Source organism: Urocitellus parryii, chromosome 8 (assembly GCF_045843805.1).
Source record: "Urocitellus parryii isolate mUroPar1 chromosome 8, mUroPar1.hap1, whole genome shotgun sequence".
NCBI classification, from domain to species: domain Eukaryota; kingdom Metazoa; phylum Chordata; class Mammalia; order Rodentia; family Sciuridae; genus Urocitellus; species Urocitellus parryii.
The window spans coordinates 83,917,361-83,936,032 of record NC_135538.1 but is presented as its reverse complement, the minus strand read 5'-3'; the positions used below and the strand labels follow the sequence as shown (position 1 = coordinate 83,936,032).

Below are 18,672 nucleotides of genomic sequence, written 5' to 3'. Positions count from 1 at the left end.
GCCTAAAACTGAAAAATCAAGAAATAATAGTATGAGCATAATCCTTCAGAATAGAGATTCTTGGGCTGGGGTTGTAGCTCAGTGGTAGAGCACTTGCCTAGCACATATGAGGCACTGGGTTCAATCCTCAGCACCACATAAAAATAAATAAATATAATAAAGGTATTGTGTTCATCTACAACTAAAAAAATTTTTTTAAAGAAAAGGGATTCTTAAAAATAGAAATGACAGCCAGGCTTGGTGGTACATACCTGTAATCCCAGCATCTTAGGAGACTGAAGCAGGAGGATCGTGAGTGCAAAGCCAGCCTCAGCAATTTAGTGAGGCCCTAAGTAATTTAGCAAGATCCTGTCTCTAAATAAAAAAATATATAAAAAAGGGCTGGGGGTGTGTCTCAGTGGTTAAGTGCCCCTGGGGGTTGAACCCCATTACCAAAAAGAAAAAAAATAACTTCCATACTAATATATCTTTGTATGGTCAGCTGAAACCTTCTGAACTGTTTCCAGAAATGGTCAAGCTTGCCATAGGTGTGCTACTTCAGATAGAGCAACTAAATACTTCCAAAGCTGAATTATATTACATAGTACTTTTGATCACAGAAAAAAAGTTCAAACTTTTTTAGCTACCTAGAGCACCACCTTCACTTGATAACTAGCAAATTTTGTTCTTACTTTTCTTCTTGTTAACTTATCCTTTGGAGTAGATACACCATGTAAATCAGCCATGGGAAAGTGCTGTTTTTCTCTTGCCAACCACTATGTGATTTGGGTTTTAAAATGTAGGAACATTAGGTACTGGATCCTGCAAATGTGGACTTGAATTTCAGCTACTAGAAGCAATCAGCTGAGATGGAGGGCAGGACATAGTTATTAAGAATTCTTAGAGCAATGGAGTTACACTTCTCTCTGCCTTTTTAACCCTTGACTAATATCATCCCTGGAATAGATGCCACTTGCCCCTTCTGTACTCCTAATTTACAAGGCATTTTTAGGAGAACAGTAATGAAGGGAAAAAGAGCTTAGCTGTTGAGATCAATTTTATTAAAAAGAGCAAGAAGCTAGGTTCTATTGTAAAAAGAAAGAAAGAAAAGAAAAGAAAAAAGTCTTCAATTTTCTCAGCATAGCCTCTTTTGGCCCCAATTCTCTATAACATTAACAGATAGTGCCTCGTCCCATTTTTTGTTGTATTGTTGCTTTGGATTTTTTTTTCCACTGGTTTCAGATAATGCACAGACCCTGCTGTGTACATGTAGTTCTACATGAGCTCTGCTTTTAGGGTATCAAGAGCTCACCTATATATCATACCTGCTACAGAAATTATTTAACTAAAGCAGCCAACCATATCCTGATAGCATCAGAGGATCTCTAGGCCCCACCACTACAGAAGCTGCAATAACAAAGTCAATGGATTTTCATTGATTATTCTAGTCACCCTAAAAATTGTATATGTGGTTGCAAAAACTATCATTTCAAGTTGATAGGCTAGTAATTGCTTTATTGTCTGTAAGATGTCAAGATGCTTACCACAAATTTCCATAGATTTATTGGTTAAATCAACATGAGCCATGAGAATGAAGCTTCAGGCAAGGAATCCTGATTGAAAATATAAAAACCTTTCTTGGAAACATAAAAAAGTCCCTCAGGTTCTACTATATATTTTTCTAATTTTTCATGTCATTTCCTGAGCATTTTACTGAAGTATAATGTGCATGCGGAAAAGACCACATTTCCTACAAGAACTCAGCACCCTGCATCACCAACACTCAGATAAGCAGAGCATGACCTCCTGTGTGCCCTTTCTCAGTCACTGTTGCACCAAGGTAGCCACTGGGCTCCCTTCTAAGGATAGATTAGTTTTCCCTGGTTTTTGTACATAATGTTAAAGTATTCATTTCTGTCTTGTTTCTTTCACTCAGCATTATTCATATGACGTTCACCCATATTGTTGAGCATAGTTAGAGTAAACTATTACCATGTAGTGTTCAATTGCATGACCATACCACGAATTTCCTGCTTTTGCTACTGTTGATAGATATCTAAGGCATTTTCAGCTTTAGTTTATGAAGAAATTAGTGCATATCTTTTGGTGAATATATATATAAACATTTCTGTTAGGTATTTACCTAGGAATGAATAACTGTATCATAGGAACTGTATATGTTCAACTTTAACAGATCTTCCAGACAGTTTTTCAAAGTAGTTGCGCCAATTTTTGACTTTTTATTCAGCTTACTTTTATTCAATGATATGCTGCTCAGGAAAGGGAATATAATTAGATCACTTTTTTCCTTCATTGTAGGTTTCAAAATCATGACTGATGGTTATATAGCAGGGATATGACCCATTTAAATGAATTTGCCACACAAAATAGAATACTCTGAGTAATGAATCATAATAAAAACTTTTCTCTGAGGAGATTAGTGCAAACATTTGATCATTAGAGATGCTTGCAGGGCCATTGCAAAGGGATAAATTTACCAAATTCTACACGGGAAAGTAAGCTCAGGCAGTCTCTCAAATGGACAGTTCAAATAGAAGGTCTTTCAACCACAGTGATCAAGCATTTAGTAAAATCTCCACTGGAAGACTGTCACCAAGAGCCAGGCAACAGGGGGTGTTGTCTCAACCCCACCAAGCTTGTATAAATCTCTTCATTTATCTGAGCACTTTTGTTCTCATCTACAAAATGGGGATTTTAATCCACACTTTGATTATAAGGATCATATGAAAATATCTCATTTTATGAATGTCAGGAATGATTGCATGAAGTAGACAGAGCTTATGTTTTTACATCACAGAGATATAAATATATTCTTAGTTCATGATATTAAACCCTTTGGTGTTTTCCACTTATATTCCTAGAGATACATCCCTCCCAATCTTGTTTTGACTCTGTTCTGGTTATCACTATTTTCATTTTTAGCAATAGAACTACTTTATGGTTCATCTTCAGGGACTTCACTAATGAAATCATTATCATACCCTGGAGGTCATTAGTTTACTAGTTAGTTCACTAGTTGCATAGTGGATTTTGGTAATTCTTTGCCTCTATCTTTTCAAATATTGCTCAAAGATCACTCCCTAGAATGCATATCTCTGCTCAGGTAGTTTATCTAACTAGTATCTTGGATATCAGAATGTATTGAATGAGTTACTCATTGCTGATTTTGTTTTTGGATAATATAGTATTTTTTCCTAACCAATTCAAAAATTGAGTTATGATATACTTTTTGACATTTTTGCTTTTTGACGCAAGTTGTTTTGAAAATTATTTTGATGTAGCAGAATCTGTGCAGCAATCAGCTGAAAATACCAAAGTAGACTTCTTCTTCCTTTGGGCATTTATTAGGGATAAATATGACAAAGAAAAGACTTTTTTTAGTTTGTTGATGGACCTTTATTATATATATATATATATATATATATATATATATATATATATATATATATATATATATCTGACATTCGAACCCAGTGCCTCACACATTCTAGGTAAGCTCTGTACCACGGAGCTAAAACCCCAGTCCCAAATAAATAATTCTTAATGTGCATAACTTAATATTCTGCCTGTTATGTCATTCTATTTCCTACTCTTTTTTCTTTTCTTTTTCATGTCCCCACGTGTGCCACATGCAGTGTGTTTGGCGTAGTTATGCAGCTGATGAGAAATCTGTTTCCATTGCAACCTGGAAGCCACACTTGAAGGCCTTGCACACCTGCAGCCCCACCAAGTAGGTATCTATGTGACAGCTGGTGCTCTAGTTGAGTCTTTTCAAGTTTGTTAAACAAACCTTATACACAGAGAATGTCAATTTTTGGCTTGTTATTCTCTATTCCTCTTAAAGAGATTTATACCTGTTTAGCAACTTAAACACAAAACTGTATGGAATCAGTATCATTCCTCACATGCACAGGCCAGGATTAAAGATTAAAGGAATGTAAACTTTTATATAGACTTCTTTCTGCTATTTCATGCTTTTTCATCTCATAAAGTCCACCAGAACCCTAAAGGAGAGCATCACAGTCCCTGAAAGTAAATTACTTATCTTCTACTCATCACCTGTCTTCAGGAGGGGAGTGCCTTGAGAGCAATATATCGCCTCATATTTAAGTCTGTCAAAGTCATTGCTCATCTGGATCCACTTACAGGGTGGTTCGTGAGCTTTCAGTTACAGATCAAACTAATATCAGCAGGAAAAAAAAAAAACAAAGGAACGAGGAGAATTGAAGTCCAATAGAATTAGAAATTTTAAGTGAGGCAATGGGACCAATCAGATTAAAATTTGGAACTAACATTCAAGATTTTAAAGTCATACTATTACTGCCATTCCTATTTCATTGGCCAGAGCCAATCATCCAGTCATGCCAAAACTCAAAGGTTTGGGAAAGTATAACCCTACCATGTACCTAGAAGAAGGAAAGAACCTGAGACATTTGAACAGAATTAAGGATTACCACAAGGATCTTTAATTTTAAAAAGTCCTCAGTCCTAGAATCCTAAACTTCAGTTCAGCTCACAGAGCACATATTAAATCATAATTGCCATCTAATTAAAGAAGCCCTCACTGAAGCACCAAAGCAAGTAAGTCCTGACAAAGACTCCCTGTGAGTCCCTCAGCTTGATCCGAGGTGTCAGTCCTTCAGATTGTTCCAAAGGCAGTAGATTGTTCATCTGGCTTAGTGTTTTATGGCACTAGCCATTTACCTTCATAGCCCAACAAAACCTTAGTCTCAATGGCTTCATGGGATTCAAGGGGCTCACCACTGTGACTCAGAAAGGCCATGTTCTTATTGATTGGGAAGGGAGAGAGGCAGCAGAAATCTTCATGACTTGCCTCTGGGCATGGCTGCTGTGTGGAGGCAGCACCATGCTTAGTGTTAGGGTGCATCAACCCAATCATTAACTAACAGGATTTGTTAAGTGACTTCCCTGTCTTGCTCTGGGCCTCAATTTTCCTACCCACAAAGAAAAGGACAAGAGCTGTCAAGCTGGTTCCTAAGTGCTAATGGAACACATATCCTAGAGGTCAGTAGCTAAAACCATCAGGACAGAGATAGTCATAGAAACACCCCCCCACCCACCCACCCTTCCTTCCCACACTGCCTTAGGATTTTAGAAAGGATGGAACCTTATCAAGGACAGAAGCCTGGATGCTGTTGAGTGAATGTGCAGATGAGACTCCTTTCTTCATTTAGATCTTGAAATTTAGTTGAAGTCCTTTTATTGAATAGTAGATCCTTTCAAGCTGTTGGTATAGAAATTCAAAAAAAAAAAAGGAACACAACTCTTGTGTCATCTATTCCTTGGAATATGAGTAAAAATGGGAATTATATAGACATTATATTTCTTATCTTCTTAAAGATTCTAGATAAAGATAAAAGAATAAGGTTAGTAGGAAAACTGATAAAGGGTTCTCAAATAACAGAAGAGAGTGGTCTGTTGCCATATGTGACTATCCCACTTACTGCAGTTTGGGATTAAAAGTCATTCGGAAGCCTAGAAAACCCAGGCTGCATCAGTTATTATTTTACTCCTCATTTTTTTCTTTTCCTCTGATATTTTCCGTTTAAAATGGGAGTGGAGGTAGAGAAGGATCGACATCTGTGCCTGCTTCCCCTCTGTCCTGTTGTACCCCTCAGCCCATGTCCTCATTCACCTTTCCCTGCAACCTCATTGGCCTCTGAATCTCAACCCCATTTACTGAAGAGCATTTATATGTCCTGAATTCCAGCAGTCTCTAGTGCAGTTTATAGAAACCTGGGTATCTGAACATCTCTCTTTCCAGTGATACTTCCTTGTTCTCATGGTTCTCGCTATTGATGTTATTGTTGTTCTTTCAATTGGTGTTGTGATGGAATTTAAGGGCTACTCCCCAAGAATAATATTCATTGCACAAAAAAAGTCAAAAGCTTGCCCACAATTTTAATGTATTCAGAACCTTTGCTTTAGAAAGAAAACCTAGTCAGGCTTCTAGGTTATTGAGAAGAATAATTTACAATGACTTAGAGGGATATTTTTACATTTATAATTAGCTGGCTTGTTGAATGCAGAGTAATGTTGTAAGAAAAACAGCAAAGCTTTTGTTATTTCTATAGTGCCCTTCCTTTATCAGCAGCTAAGAACTTCTGGAGAGAAACATAGTATTTCTATGTATCCATTCAACAAGCATTCCCTGAATACCTATTGGGTTCCAGGCACTGTTCTAGGCACTGGGGAGTCGGAGAGAAAAACAAACATGATTGAACCTCAGGGCTTAGGAAGTCTATATGCAATGGATACTGGAAATAAATTTTAAAAGTAAAATACAAAACATGTTAGATAACAAAAAGTGCTAAGGAAGAAAGAAAAATAAGGAATTTAGGGAGTATCAGGGGCTGCAATTTTAAATGAGAAGTCAGGGGAAAGAACACATTACTAACATCATCATCACCAGCAGCAGCAGCAATGGCAGTTATCACTGAAAATCAGCAGCCCCATGCTCTGCTTCCCCACAGTTTTAGAAATACAGTGGGACGTTGTGACTCCACAAGCTCCTCCCAAGGAGTAGGATGAAAGAGTCTAAGAAACAGAGGTGTCAGGGAGAGAGGCAGGCAGCGGGGACATGCCGCACCCACTCAATTCTGCCAGGGGTGCAAACCAGCAGTTTCCTACTCTCTCTTTTTCTGGCCTGGATGTCTCTTATGTACACCTTAGAGATCTGAGATGCTACTTCAAAGTGTTGTTCAGACAGAAGGATTTATAGAAGGAAAGGTTTGCCTTGATTTTTCTTCTCAGAGTGAGCAAAAGCTATGCAAAGGGTGAAACGTGGGTAAATGTGCTATTTTGGAGGATGAGTCAGACATATTCTATGAAGCTGTAAGGAATTATCAAACTCTAGGGATGCCACAAGTTTCCTTAAGAAGTCAGAAGTTAGATTCTAACATAAGGCCTTCCCATTCAGTCATGACAAATGCGAAGACCCCCAGGGAAGAGAGGTGCCTACCAGAGGCCCAAGGCTCCATTTGCTAGGAATGGTGACTCTGCACCGTGCTGCCTAGACCTGAATTTGCTCCCATGAATTATTAAAAATGCTACTCAACAGTAGACTAAAAGAGTTCTAATGTTTTGTTTTGTTTTGTTGTTTTGTTTTGTGGAACTGGGAATAGAACTCAAGGGCACTCAATCACTGAGCCACATCCCCAGCCCTTTTTGTATTTTATTTTAGAAGACAGGGTCTCACTGGTTGCTTAGTGCCTCACTTTTGCTGAGGCTGGCTTTGATCTCACGATCCTCCTGCCTCAGCCTCCTGAGCTGCTGGGATTACAGGTGTGTGCCACCATGCCTGACACTCTAATACGTTTTTTATGTATCTTATTTATTCCAAGCAAATTCATATTTTATACTAGAGAAAAAAAAATCTACCTCAACAAGTGGCTGAAGTAAAAGGCCACAGTTACTGATTAATGAATCCAAATTTAGAACTCAAACGTCTCCCTAAGGCACAGAGACTGGAGCTCCTTTGTAACTTGCAACCTTCTAATGCCAGTCAGATCAGAACCACTTTTTCTTACCCATGAATAACCTTGGTTAATGAAGAGCTTTGGGCTATATGTGGGCAGTATTGGATTTGCTAAGTAAATGTGCTATCTCAGATCTGTACCACAAAGAACATATGTTGGAAAGTTGAGTATATTTATTATAAGCGAATGCCTTTGTGGCTTGTACTTGAAAAGGGCTACTTAAAGTACTTGATTCTCCAGTCTCCAATTTGGCCATTATCAAGTGCTGTAAATGTATTCACCGGTTTATCATCATTTCTCTTCTGTCTGCACGCACCTGAAGGAAAGAACAAGGGGAAGCATCAAGCAGGTTTGTGATTTCTCTTTTGCTACATGTTTGTTTATAAATCTGATGCCTAACAGATGTTTTAAATGTGTCTCATGAGTAAAATCGATCAACAAATTCAAGATGATTAAAAGTGACCTTTCACAAGATTGCCTGCAAAGTTTGCTGGGTTTTATTGATTGTTCTCCCTTTGGGAGCCGAAGCATCTTTCCCTAACTCACTCACTGCTTTTAACAATCTGCAGGACATAGAACATTGGGTGTGGAGAGGATTATGGTCTTTGATTGCTCCTTGCTACCATCTTCCCAGTCTTATCCAAGTATTCAAATACAGTAATCTAGATAGTTAAGAAAAGAAAAAATTCTGATTGCTATGGGCTCAGAAAACAGTCTAGGATACACTTTTCTTCATTAGAGTCCTTCTTGGGATGTGAAAATTTTTTATTTTGTTATTTTTTGGCTAGAGGTGAGAACCATTTCTCTAGGATATCCCCAGAGCATTCAGCAGTGAGGTTTACTCGGGTTTTATAATTCAAAAGAAGAACCCTCTCCATCCTTCAGGAAGAAGACAGCCCTCCAAAACTTCCCCAAATAATTCATGTTCATTTTTGTGTGTGTGCTCTGGAAGGAAGTGCCTGAATGGAATTAGACCTAGAGGGAGTAGAAGATAAAAGAGAACATTTTTATTTGTTTTAATGAATACCAGGAAGGGTCTAGATTTAGGAGCAAAGCCCTGAAGGACAGAGCCAGTGGACCCCCAAACTGATGGTGTACGGAGTGGCAGAGTCTAAACAAGTGCCCGGGAGGGAGGAAGGGGTACAGTTTTCTTCCTATCATTGCCACTTGTTTCAAGAAACAGGAAGCAAAAGCATCTCCCCCACACACACCTGGAGTTGGCTTCTAGGTGGGAGTCACTGTAAATCCAAGGATTGTTTCTTTAGCCTTGTATTGTTATAATAATGACATTAATTATAAAATAGTTGTGCAATATTTAAATTAGTTTAGAAAGTTCACTTGGGATAATAAGGCTATAGGCTTTCATTTCAACATTAGCACTTAAAAAGATTTTTAAACCAAGACATGAATGCATGCATCTATGACAGGAGACAGATAGGGTAGGACACACAACATCGAGCATTCCTTTGGGGTACATGGGCCTGTACAGGGATGGCTTTAAGGATCCTCTCTTGATAGCCACAGAGTTAGAGAAAGGGACATTGAGTGTTCCCAAGTGATACTTCCAGAAAATGTTAACTGCCTAAAGAGTTGTTCTCTTCCACCTTAGAAATATTTCTAACCAGGGAGAGTTCTAGTCATCAGTCTCAAAACTCTCTTTATACAAACACTGGAAGGGACCAACAGAAAAATTCTAATCATTTGCCCTTTTTCCAGTTTCTGTGCAGACCTTTCCATTCTTCTATTGTGACAAATTTACTTGGAAAAAAAATATACAAAACAAATCATGGCCACTATAAGCCATTTTAGCCTCTCTGGTAATATTTTTTAAACTTACCTTGTCTTTGGAGTTATCTACTTACAAATTATCTCCAAGGGTGATTTGTCTCCAGATTCTAAGGGCAGCGACCACCTTTGGCATGAATTACAGCACTATTTGAGAGTAAGATCACCTATCTTGCTTTCATCCTCCAAAACAGAGTTGTTGACAACCAAAGGGGAAGTTTATAAATCCTGTAGAGGTGAGTGAATGAGTGTGACCTCCATGGGCAGGGCTTGGTGGGGGTCACTTCTAGCCCACAAGCTTTCCAAGACATCAAAGAAAAGATAAGATAAAAGTGTCACTATTGAGCTTCTGCTCACTACTCCAAACATGAGTCTCCTCATCAGCAATGCAAAAAGACTACCAATCAAATTTTATAAATTTCACATGTATCTAATTAAATGTATTCTTCTTGTTTGGGACTGAGGTTGTCAAAGATAACTCACCCATGAGTTTGAATATGTACTGCACCACAGAACTGAGTTTATGACTTAGAAAATTTCTTACTTCCCTGCAGTCATTGGACACCTGGCAAAACTACCTCAAAACAAATCTCATACCACTACTTAGCCTGGATACCTTACTCCATGCTTCATTCTTCATACATTTAGGTCTCCTACCTCCAACTATCTGTTGCACCATCTGTGTAAAGTTATACAGAGAATGTGCTCAATTAATAATTCTTGGATAGAGTAATATAATGTCACTGACCTCATATGAGGAGAGAAAACACAAACAGAAATGGAAAATGAGAAATATTTTAAAAAAGAGAGAAGATGATCAATTAAAAACATTGAAATAATCTGAATGAAATAAGCTAAAGGCTCTCATTTTTTTAATTGACACATAAAATTTGTACATATTGAAACTCCCATTTTAATATTGCCTTAGCTTTCACCTTGTGCTCCACAGGCAATGGAATTTATAATGCTGCATAATGAATGCAGAAAAACTATTGTAATGACATTAGCCATAACACCATCTTAGAAAATAACACATTTGTCCTTATCCAAGCAAAATAAGCATAAAGGAAAATGCATTTATAATGAGAGTTCTCCCTTAGAGAAGAGCAGCTCTGGATCCAGAATACTGATAATTAGTGCTTGACCCATTTCAAATGAACCAATTAGCACCACCCAATTGCAAAGTTCTGTTACTGTGCTTGGGGGCCCTTGGGTTATTGATAGTGATTCAGGTAAAGAGAATAGACAAGTTTCAGCCCAAGTAGGAACTTTCAAATATCTCAGATCATGGAATCTGCCCAGCCTTTCCTTTTCCTGGAATCTCCCCAGCACCTGACACTCACAGCCAGCACTGTAGACAGGGCCATCCACAGAGAAGCTCTTCTCTCTGCAGAATGGATGGAGGTCAAACACATTCACATAACCCTTACTTAATTATATTCCCTGCTTTGGAGTGTTCCTGATTTTAAAAAAAAATGTCTTTCTACACGGAAGTTAGGAAGTTAAACAAAATTCATCTGTGATTATCTCAGGCTAAGAAACAGTGTCATATTGTTTATGACAGATCCAAAATTTTCAAAAAAATACAAACCATCGTCCCAAGAAAAGCTTTTTAAATATAGCTCAACTGAGCAATAGTTAAAATAATGTTTTTTAGCTCTCTTCGGTACAGGGTTGGATACAAATTACTGTTAGTCTCAGCTGACCCTGCTGTCTTCTTCCTCCATTTCAACCATGAAAACAATTTCTTGAGCATCATTTTAGTACTTATTTTTCTTCCCATGAAAATAGTTTTAATCTCATAATGAGATGGCAAATGTGTTTATTGATTTTATTCAAATTAATCATCTCATTAATAATCTTTCCAACCCATTTTTTTAAGTGGAACAGTTTTTCTCTATATGGTATAAATTGACATTTTCAGAGAATGGAATTTACCTGTGAGCCTCTCTGGCCACTTTAGTCTAGGATTCTCACCTTGAGGTCCTATATTTTTTCCTCCTTGACCAGGCCATCAGATAATGGTCAGTGAGTTGCATCACATGGTAACAGAAGGCTTTTACCTCTTCTTACCTGGGTTTTTAATGCTACAAGAACAAATCATGCCATCTGAGATGTGAGGGATTACCTGCCATCCTCTGCCTCCATGTACCCTGTCTGCTTAGTCACTAATGGTTGGGCGGGTGCCAGCTTCATAGTTACACTGTCTTCCTTAGCAGCTGTTTTCAGAGCAACACTAGAACCCCCTCAGACTTCTCAGACAGCACACTATATAAACTGCTTTCACAGGTACTTGTGAGACTTATAAAGATGTATGTCTTAAAAGTTAAGGCACAAATAACATTCTTTCATTACATGAAAATCTTGTGCTATAGTCCACTGAGTGCTTTGTCCAAACAGCTCCAGCATGGTTGTTTTATTGGGTTCTGAGACTGTGTGTGGCTCCTGGGATAGAACTCTAGAACACTTTTGGAAGAAATTCTTACACATCTCCTGCATTTATTTTCTGCATTTATTTTCCATTATTTACATTTTCTTTCTTACGTGTGCAATGAATGATCTGCATGTTTTGTTAAACTAAGCTCTATAAAACTGGACTTTATTTTTTCCAGCATTGTCAGCTTGAGTCATTATTGGGAAAATGTTCAATTGTTTAAAACAAAAATCTTCTCAACACCATCTCTCCTTCTGTTCACATTTATTGTACATTATAATGTACAATAGTGTATATTATAATGTACACTTCACCGAAAGGAATTAATTCCCTTTTTAAAAACATCATAGGATTTAAAATAAAAAATTTTTTTTCAAACTAGCAACCTAGACTCTTTTCTTGTTTTTGTTCATGTAGTTATTTGACAGTTGGTTACTTATATTATCTTTAACTGCAGGCATTTTGCAGAAATCAAAATCTGGTTTTTTTTACATTTCAAAGCAATTAATGTTATCTACCTCATTGATTTCTATAAATATTTATTCTTAAAATTTCTGAAGTATTTTATTCCTCAATCATTTATACTATGTTGTTTGATATTTACTAGGGGGGTTGCTATATTCTAAATTATCTGTGTTCTTCTTTTCTAATGAAACAGATGCTAACACATAGACTACCATCATTTATATTGCCTATTTCAAACCTAATTATTTCAACCTAACAATTAAAAGCATTGAATATATTTCAAGCAGCACAATTAAAGTACATAGTATTTACTGCTTAAGTAGTTTATGTATTTATATATAAAACGCAATAAAGCCAAGTGGCTTTGTTTTTAGAAAAAGAAAGAAAAAAAATCCCTAAGCACTTCCCTGGTGGTAAAATGCTTAGTAATGTGCTGCTCTATTTCCCTCACTCCTAGTAAGTTCTGTAGTAATAAGCAGAAGCTCTTCAGAATGTACACTTCACGGAAGCAGAGGTACCCAGCATCCCAGCTATTGACATGAGATTTGAGAATGCCAACTAACCTCAGGTGCATGACCAGGCTACACCGCCACCCCACCTGAGCCCTGTTCACAGACTCACTACTCCTAGGGACTTCTTGAATGAGATTTTTCAGCCCGCTTGTAATTTTCCTTGTTGCCTGTTGCCTGCTTTGATACTCTCCACCACTGGGACAAATAAGCAGGGTCCCGCATAGTACTGGCAGTCAGCCCCTTGGCGCCTCCTTGTGGTTGGACTACTGCTGAGCTGCTGCACGCCTTGAATTGTTATGGCTTAGTTGCCATCTTGTGCCTGAGGCGAGAAATTGTAGAATGCTTATCCTATGAAGGGCTAAAACCCTAATTAAGTATAACAATAACTACAGCATTCTGAGTCCCAGAGGATTACTGTGGGGTATGATGCCACACAGTTCCCTGGCAGGGAGCATCCGGTAGTTCACTGCATGCTGGGGCTATTTGAATAACTTGTACATCTGGTTCTAGAGGGAAAAATTCCCTTCCAGAGCAGTTGTGCAGGCTCCCCTGAGCATGGTCTTCAGCTGGGAATGTGGGATTATATACTAAGATGGTCCAATCAATGACCATGGTGACCTTTTGGTTACTTTCTCCAAAGAGACCTACTTGTTGGTCTCCTGGGGATCATCCTTGGCATTCTTCCTAAAAATACAGTTACATAAATCTTCCTCAAAAATGATGCTTCTAAATGTCACAAGAAAACGGAAAATAATGGAAACTTTAATGTACCCATTAAGAGTCTATATTTTTAATCAATGTGTGTTTTCAATAACAGCTACTTAATCAGTTTGTCATCAAATCAAAATGCTGTGTTGATTTCCAAAGGGGAAATGAAGCAGAACAACTAATAAAAGTGGGCTTTTTGTGAGAGAACACAAGAACAGATCTTTGTCTTGTGGGGGAAAATGAATGCCTAGTTAAAAAGTTCTGGGTTAGGGTCTTATTTTTACCTTTCAGACAATTCTGACAAAAGAGAAAGTAAAACATTACATTTTCTCCAATTTATTGAGCAATATATTGAGTTTATTTTAAAACGGTTCTTGAAATTTTCTAAAATATTAGATTTAAGCAAATATTCATGTAGTTTAGAAGTAAAAAAGGAAATGGCAACCAGAATTTATTTATACCAACTTTAAATGATTTGAATGGAACTTTACATTAAGATTCAGAGAACATTGTTCCCACTTTCCATGAATCCATAGAGACAATCCCCGAGTGTTTCTTAGGGACAGTTTTTTAATATATTTTATTGGAGCAATTTTTAAATATTTTGTTATTGTAAATACACCATGGTGGATTGGATGTTGGTACTTTCATTTTAGGATTTTCCTTTAACATTTTTAGAAATTGAAATGCTTTAAAACTAACAAAATGAGGCTCACATTAAATAGTTGCATGACTTTTACTAGTATCTTGTTCATTTAGTTGGCATAGGAAAGAGATATCTTGAAAGTTTGAGAAAATAATTTAATATTTACTGAACCCAACCTTATATAGGAATTAGCCTCTGTTGGTTCCAGAAAAGATAAGATCAACTATGGTGAGGACTCCTGTATTGATAGCTACATCTGCTTTTCCTTCACTAATCTAAATAAAGTTGCAGATAGGAGCATATGGTCCCTGAACCAGATCATCATAAATTTAAATTATGGAGCAGGTGTGTTGAAATCAAGAAGAAATCTGAAATTTTACTATTAAAAAAAATTAAGAAAAGTAGGCCTTTGGGGCACTATCCCTTTGATGGATTTGTTTAAATAATTGAAGGTTTTGGGATGACACAGAGAAACTAGTCTGAGAATAAAAAGATGCAGTTTTATGATGTTATTGTTGCTCTTGTTTAATGTAATCTACCATTTAATCACACATTTGTCAAGTACAGATAAACCTTCCGACTGATGGTACTGTCGTAAAGAACTCTTGAACTCACCTGACCTCATCACAAAACTGCCCAGCCTGTTCTCTGCATGTGCCTTCAGCTAGTCATGCTAGACTTTGCTGTGTCTGCATTTCAGAGGGAGCTGTCAGTTGCATGGTCAACTCGTTTATTGTTACCAGAACTCTCTGACCACCCCAGTTCATGAAATGATTTGTTTCCATGTAAACACACATAAAATGCGGTGCATTTTTAGAATATCATTTGTTAAGCAACTAGGCATGGAAAAATAAATGTTACTGTTTCTTGTTAGCTATAAAACACATATCCACTAAACACATTTGCTGTTGGCATGCTGCAGTTGGGGACAGTGGACACTGCGGTAAGTGGAAAAGACAAGGCCTCCACTTCGTCTCAGATAATCCTTATCCATGAGAACACTGCCTTCATCTCCCACAAGGGCTGCAGCATGACTTAGAAGAGCTGCTCTGGGTGACTCCCCCATAGACCCATTGCCCCATTATTTCTTCAGTCCCTGCTGAATCCTGGGCCTCTCCCATTGATAACAGTGTTTTGCCTGCTAATAACTAGCACAGTTACTTAAAGAAGCAAAAAAAAAAACAAACAAAATGGAAGCATACTTCCTCCAGTTCATTTGATTCCCACAAAAATCCTTTAGTTATGTTGCTGTTTTCATCTCTATGTCAGAGGTGAGATTCCAAAACTCATGTCTCTTTGGTTCAACCTTACCTTTACCGGCACATCACACCACATCTCTTGATTAGGAATGTGTGAAGATGCATTTGGGATTTTGTTGTTGTTGATGCTTCCTTGAACCATCCACAACAATTTAATCCTGGCCAGGACCAGAGAACTGAATGTTTGAACAAATATAATTTACCAGTAGCTGCCACAGCAAATCAATAGCCTGTTTAATAGCAGGAAATTGTGTTAGTGAACATGACATCTCATTCTGTTAATCAGTCATCTCATTCATTATATGTTGAGGCTGTCCTATCTTTGTGTTTTTTGTCTCACACGAATGAATGTAAGCATAAAAGAAATGTAATGTTAAGTGTTGTATGTTTAGTATTGTGAATGCAGTGCTACCAACTGCTATGAGATTGCATGAATGTATGGATATCATAATCTTGCCTGGAATAAAAAAATGCATGCTGAATGTAGGTATATATGTAACTGTCATCCCTGTTTTCCTTTAGAAATTACAAAGAGATATGCTCTCAAACAAAAATAAATGAAACTCTTTTTAATTTAAAAGTTGAGGCTAACGCTAAAATCACCTGACAGTTTTTAAAGTGAATTCCAAACCAGTTCTTGTTTATCTCCAGTGTAAGTGTGTACAAAATGTACCTGATCGCAGTAATTTCCATGACGAATCCAAGAAGGGTGTGTATGCCTGTGGAATGAGACTGATCTCACGTAAATGCAAACATATTAAATGAAGCTCAAATTTTCAATAAGGATAAAATACATTTCTGTGTTCCTACTTGCTGAAAACACTTTATCTATAGAAATACATGACCATATACAATTTCATCCAATTATGTACCCAAGTGAGATTAAAGAAATTGCTTGAAATGGAATAATCATGCCTCTGTTCTCCACAGTCAGAAGCTAAGTTTTAAGGAGCGAGTGCGCATGGCTAGCCCGAGGGGCCAGAGTATTAAGAGCAGACAAGCTTCAGTAGGTGACAGGAGGTCCCCAAGCACCGACATCACAGCCGAGGGCAGCCCCACCAAAGTGCAGAAGAGCTGGAGCTTCAATGACCGCACCCGCTTCCGGCCCTCGCTACGCCTCAAAAGTTCTCAGCCAAAACCAGTGATAGATGGTAAGCTCTGCTTTTCCATGACCATTTTTAATTTTGATAGGCTATAGTGAGTGAGATTATGAAGTAATTAATTCTCCATGGTACCACTTGAAGATAGAAGGAAACACTCCAGAGAAAGAAATTGCTTGTTTGTTTTGTTGGAAATTTATTCATTGCCTTGGGCAAGCGTACAGAACATAAGTTAACTTTTGGAAACGACTTTGGCAGCTAAATTCGAATTTCAAAGAAGCCACTGGACAGATCTGTAGTGCAGTGGTAGAGCTTAGCATAGGCAGAGGCCCCAGGTTCCACCCCCAATACCACCAACAACAAAAACCAAAAAAGATTGTATTAATTTTTCACTCATATCTACAATCTATTTATTGTGAGATCAGCGTGGCTATCTTTCTGACATATATTAAGTCTGACCAGCAAAGACTTACGGACAACCTGGTGCTCTGAATATCCTGAGACATAAGCAGAGTGTGACAACGACTTTCTAGTCAATGAAGAGGGTGCTCTTCCCCTTCCTCACCCTCACATTCTCCGTCTACCACAGGTCAGACCACTGCCTCTCTTCCTCAGAAAAATTCCTGCTGAAAAGTTCTTAAATCTCCCAATGATAAGTAAAAGTCAAGTTCTTCTCTCAAGCGTAATTAACCTACTTTATTTATCATATTACGGGGCAGACGTTTACTTGCTAACACACTTTATTGAGTGCCACATCATTTTCATGTTTATGAAACAAAACATTTATTTTTCATTTAAAGATTAGCTTGTTTTCCCTTTTAAGTGTGCCCTCTGGGATCTCTTATACTGGGCAAAGAACCAAAATCAAATAGCATCTGCCATTAATGCATAAAAAATGCAAAGGCTATCAGTCCTTCTGTTCTCGTTCCCTAGAATAACCTGTATTTTCCCAGGCCCTGAAGGCTCAAGGGATAAAATTAACAACCAAGGGTCATAATCAACAGTGACCTCAGGCTCCCTGCAGTGAAATCCCTGGAACCTCAGCCCAGGGCTCCATCCAGTTTACCCAGAGATCTTTGGGGATATGCTTCCACCCTCAAGTGAGTGATGCAAGTCCCCTCTTCACACTTTTCCATTCTCCACAACCCCACAAGGGTTATACTCTCCAGACCCCTAGCTGCTGACCTGATGTGGTCCCTCCTGGCAGAGCTTGTGGCTCCCACCTCAACTTCTGTACATGCTGATCCTGCCACGCTGCGCCTCCACCTGTTGCTTTGCTAAGGTGGGAAATGCCTCCTCCTTCAACACTGGACACTCCTCCATCAAGCCACTTGGAATTCCCTGAGTCACTGGTGGCAGAGATTTTCAGTGTCCTCTAGTTTCTACACTTTCCTTCCTTGGAATTTGGCTAAAAGCCCTTTAGCAGCTGAGTATGGAGTTACTGGTGACAAGGCTTTATGCTGCACTCGAAATAGATTCACTGACTATAAATGTGTTCATCCTTTCTGAAGGTAATTCAGCAAAATATATTAAAGACTTTACAAATGTCTGAGCCTAGACCCATCCCGCTCCCCAACTCTACTTCTAGAATATAATTGATAGAATGTAATAATATCAGATATGAGAAATGAATTATTCCATTTTTGCTTATATATAGGTGTGCATTGTACATATAGATTTGTGTGTTTACAGGGAAAAGTCTGGAAAGACAACAATATATGAATACTAATCTTAAAGAGGTGAGATCCTAGTTATATACCATTTATTCATTTTCTTCATCTATATCTCCTAATATTCCTACAATGAACATGTAAATCTTTTGTAATAAGAAAGCAAAATTATTTTTTGTTGTTATTGTTAAAAAATAATTCTTCCTTGCACACACTGCCCTCTCACCCTGCTGTACTCTAGGGCCCTGGGACCAACCAATACTCACAAACCCCCGTCCTTAAGCTGATTTTCTCCCATGTGGTAGAGGTGGGGATCAGCATGCGCTGAGTGCAGTCATGGATTGTCAGATGAGTTTTTGACATGTTCTTTTACGAATACAGTTTGTATGAGTTTGCTTGGACTTTTGTAACAAAGCACTACAGATGTGGTTGTTTAAAGAACAGAAATTCATTTTCTCACAGTCTAGGAGCTAAAAGCCCAAGATCAAAGTGTTGGAAGAATGGTCCCATCTAAAGGCTCTCTTCTTGACTTTCAGATGGTCACCTTCTCTCTGTATCCTCAGTCTTCCCCTTTTTCCTGTCTGTGTCCATATT

At 38.0% G+C, this 18,672-nt stretch overlaps 1 protein-coding gene across 6 annotated transcripts in view; it reads left to right on the top strand.

The window, feature by feature from the left end:
* Window positions 1-18,672, top strand: part of Kcnq5 (potassium voltage-gated channel subfamily Q member 5) — a 535,459-nt gene that overhangs the window by 466,296 nt on the left and 50,491 nt on the right. For 4 of the 6 annotated variants that reach the window (XM_026391336.2, XM_026391339.2, XM_026391340.2 and 1 more), the window contains 4 exons: window positions 3,636-3,730; window positions 7,822-7,848; window positions 12,641-12,697; window positions 16,239-16,459. In XM_026391336.2, coding sequence (XP_026247121.1) covers window positions 3,636-3,730; window positions 7,822-7,848; window positions 12,641-12,697; window positions 16,239-16,459 — 400 coding nt within the window. The remainder of the gene's footprint in view (window positions 1-3,635; window positions 3,731-7,821; window positions 7,849-12,640; window positions 12,698-16,238; window positions 16,460-18,672) is intronic. The other 2 variants (XM_026391337.2, XM_026391338.2) reach the window with 2 other exon arrangements.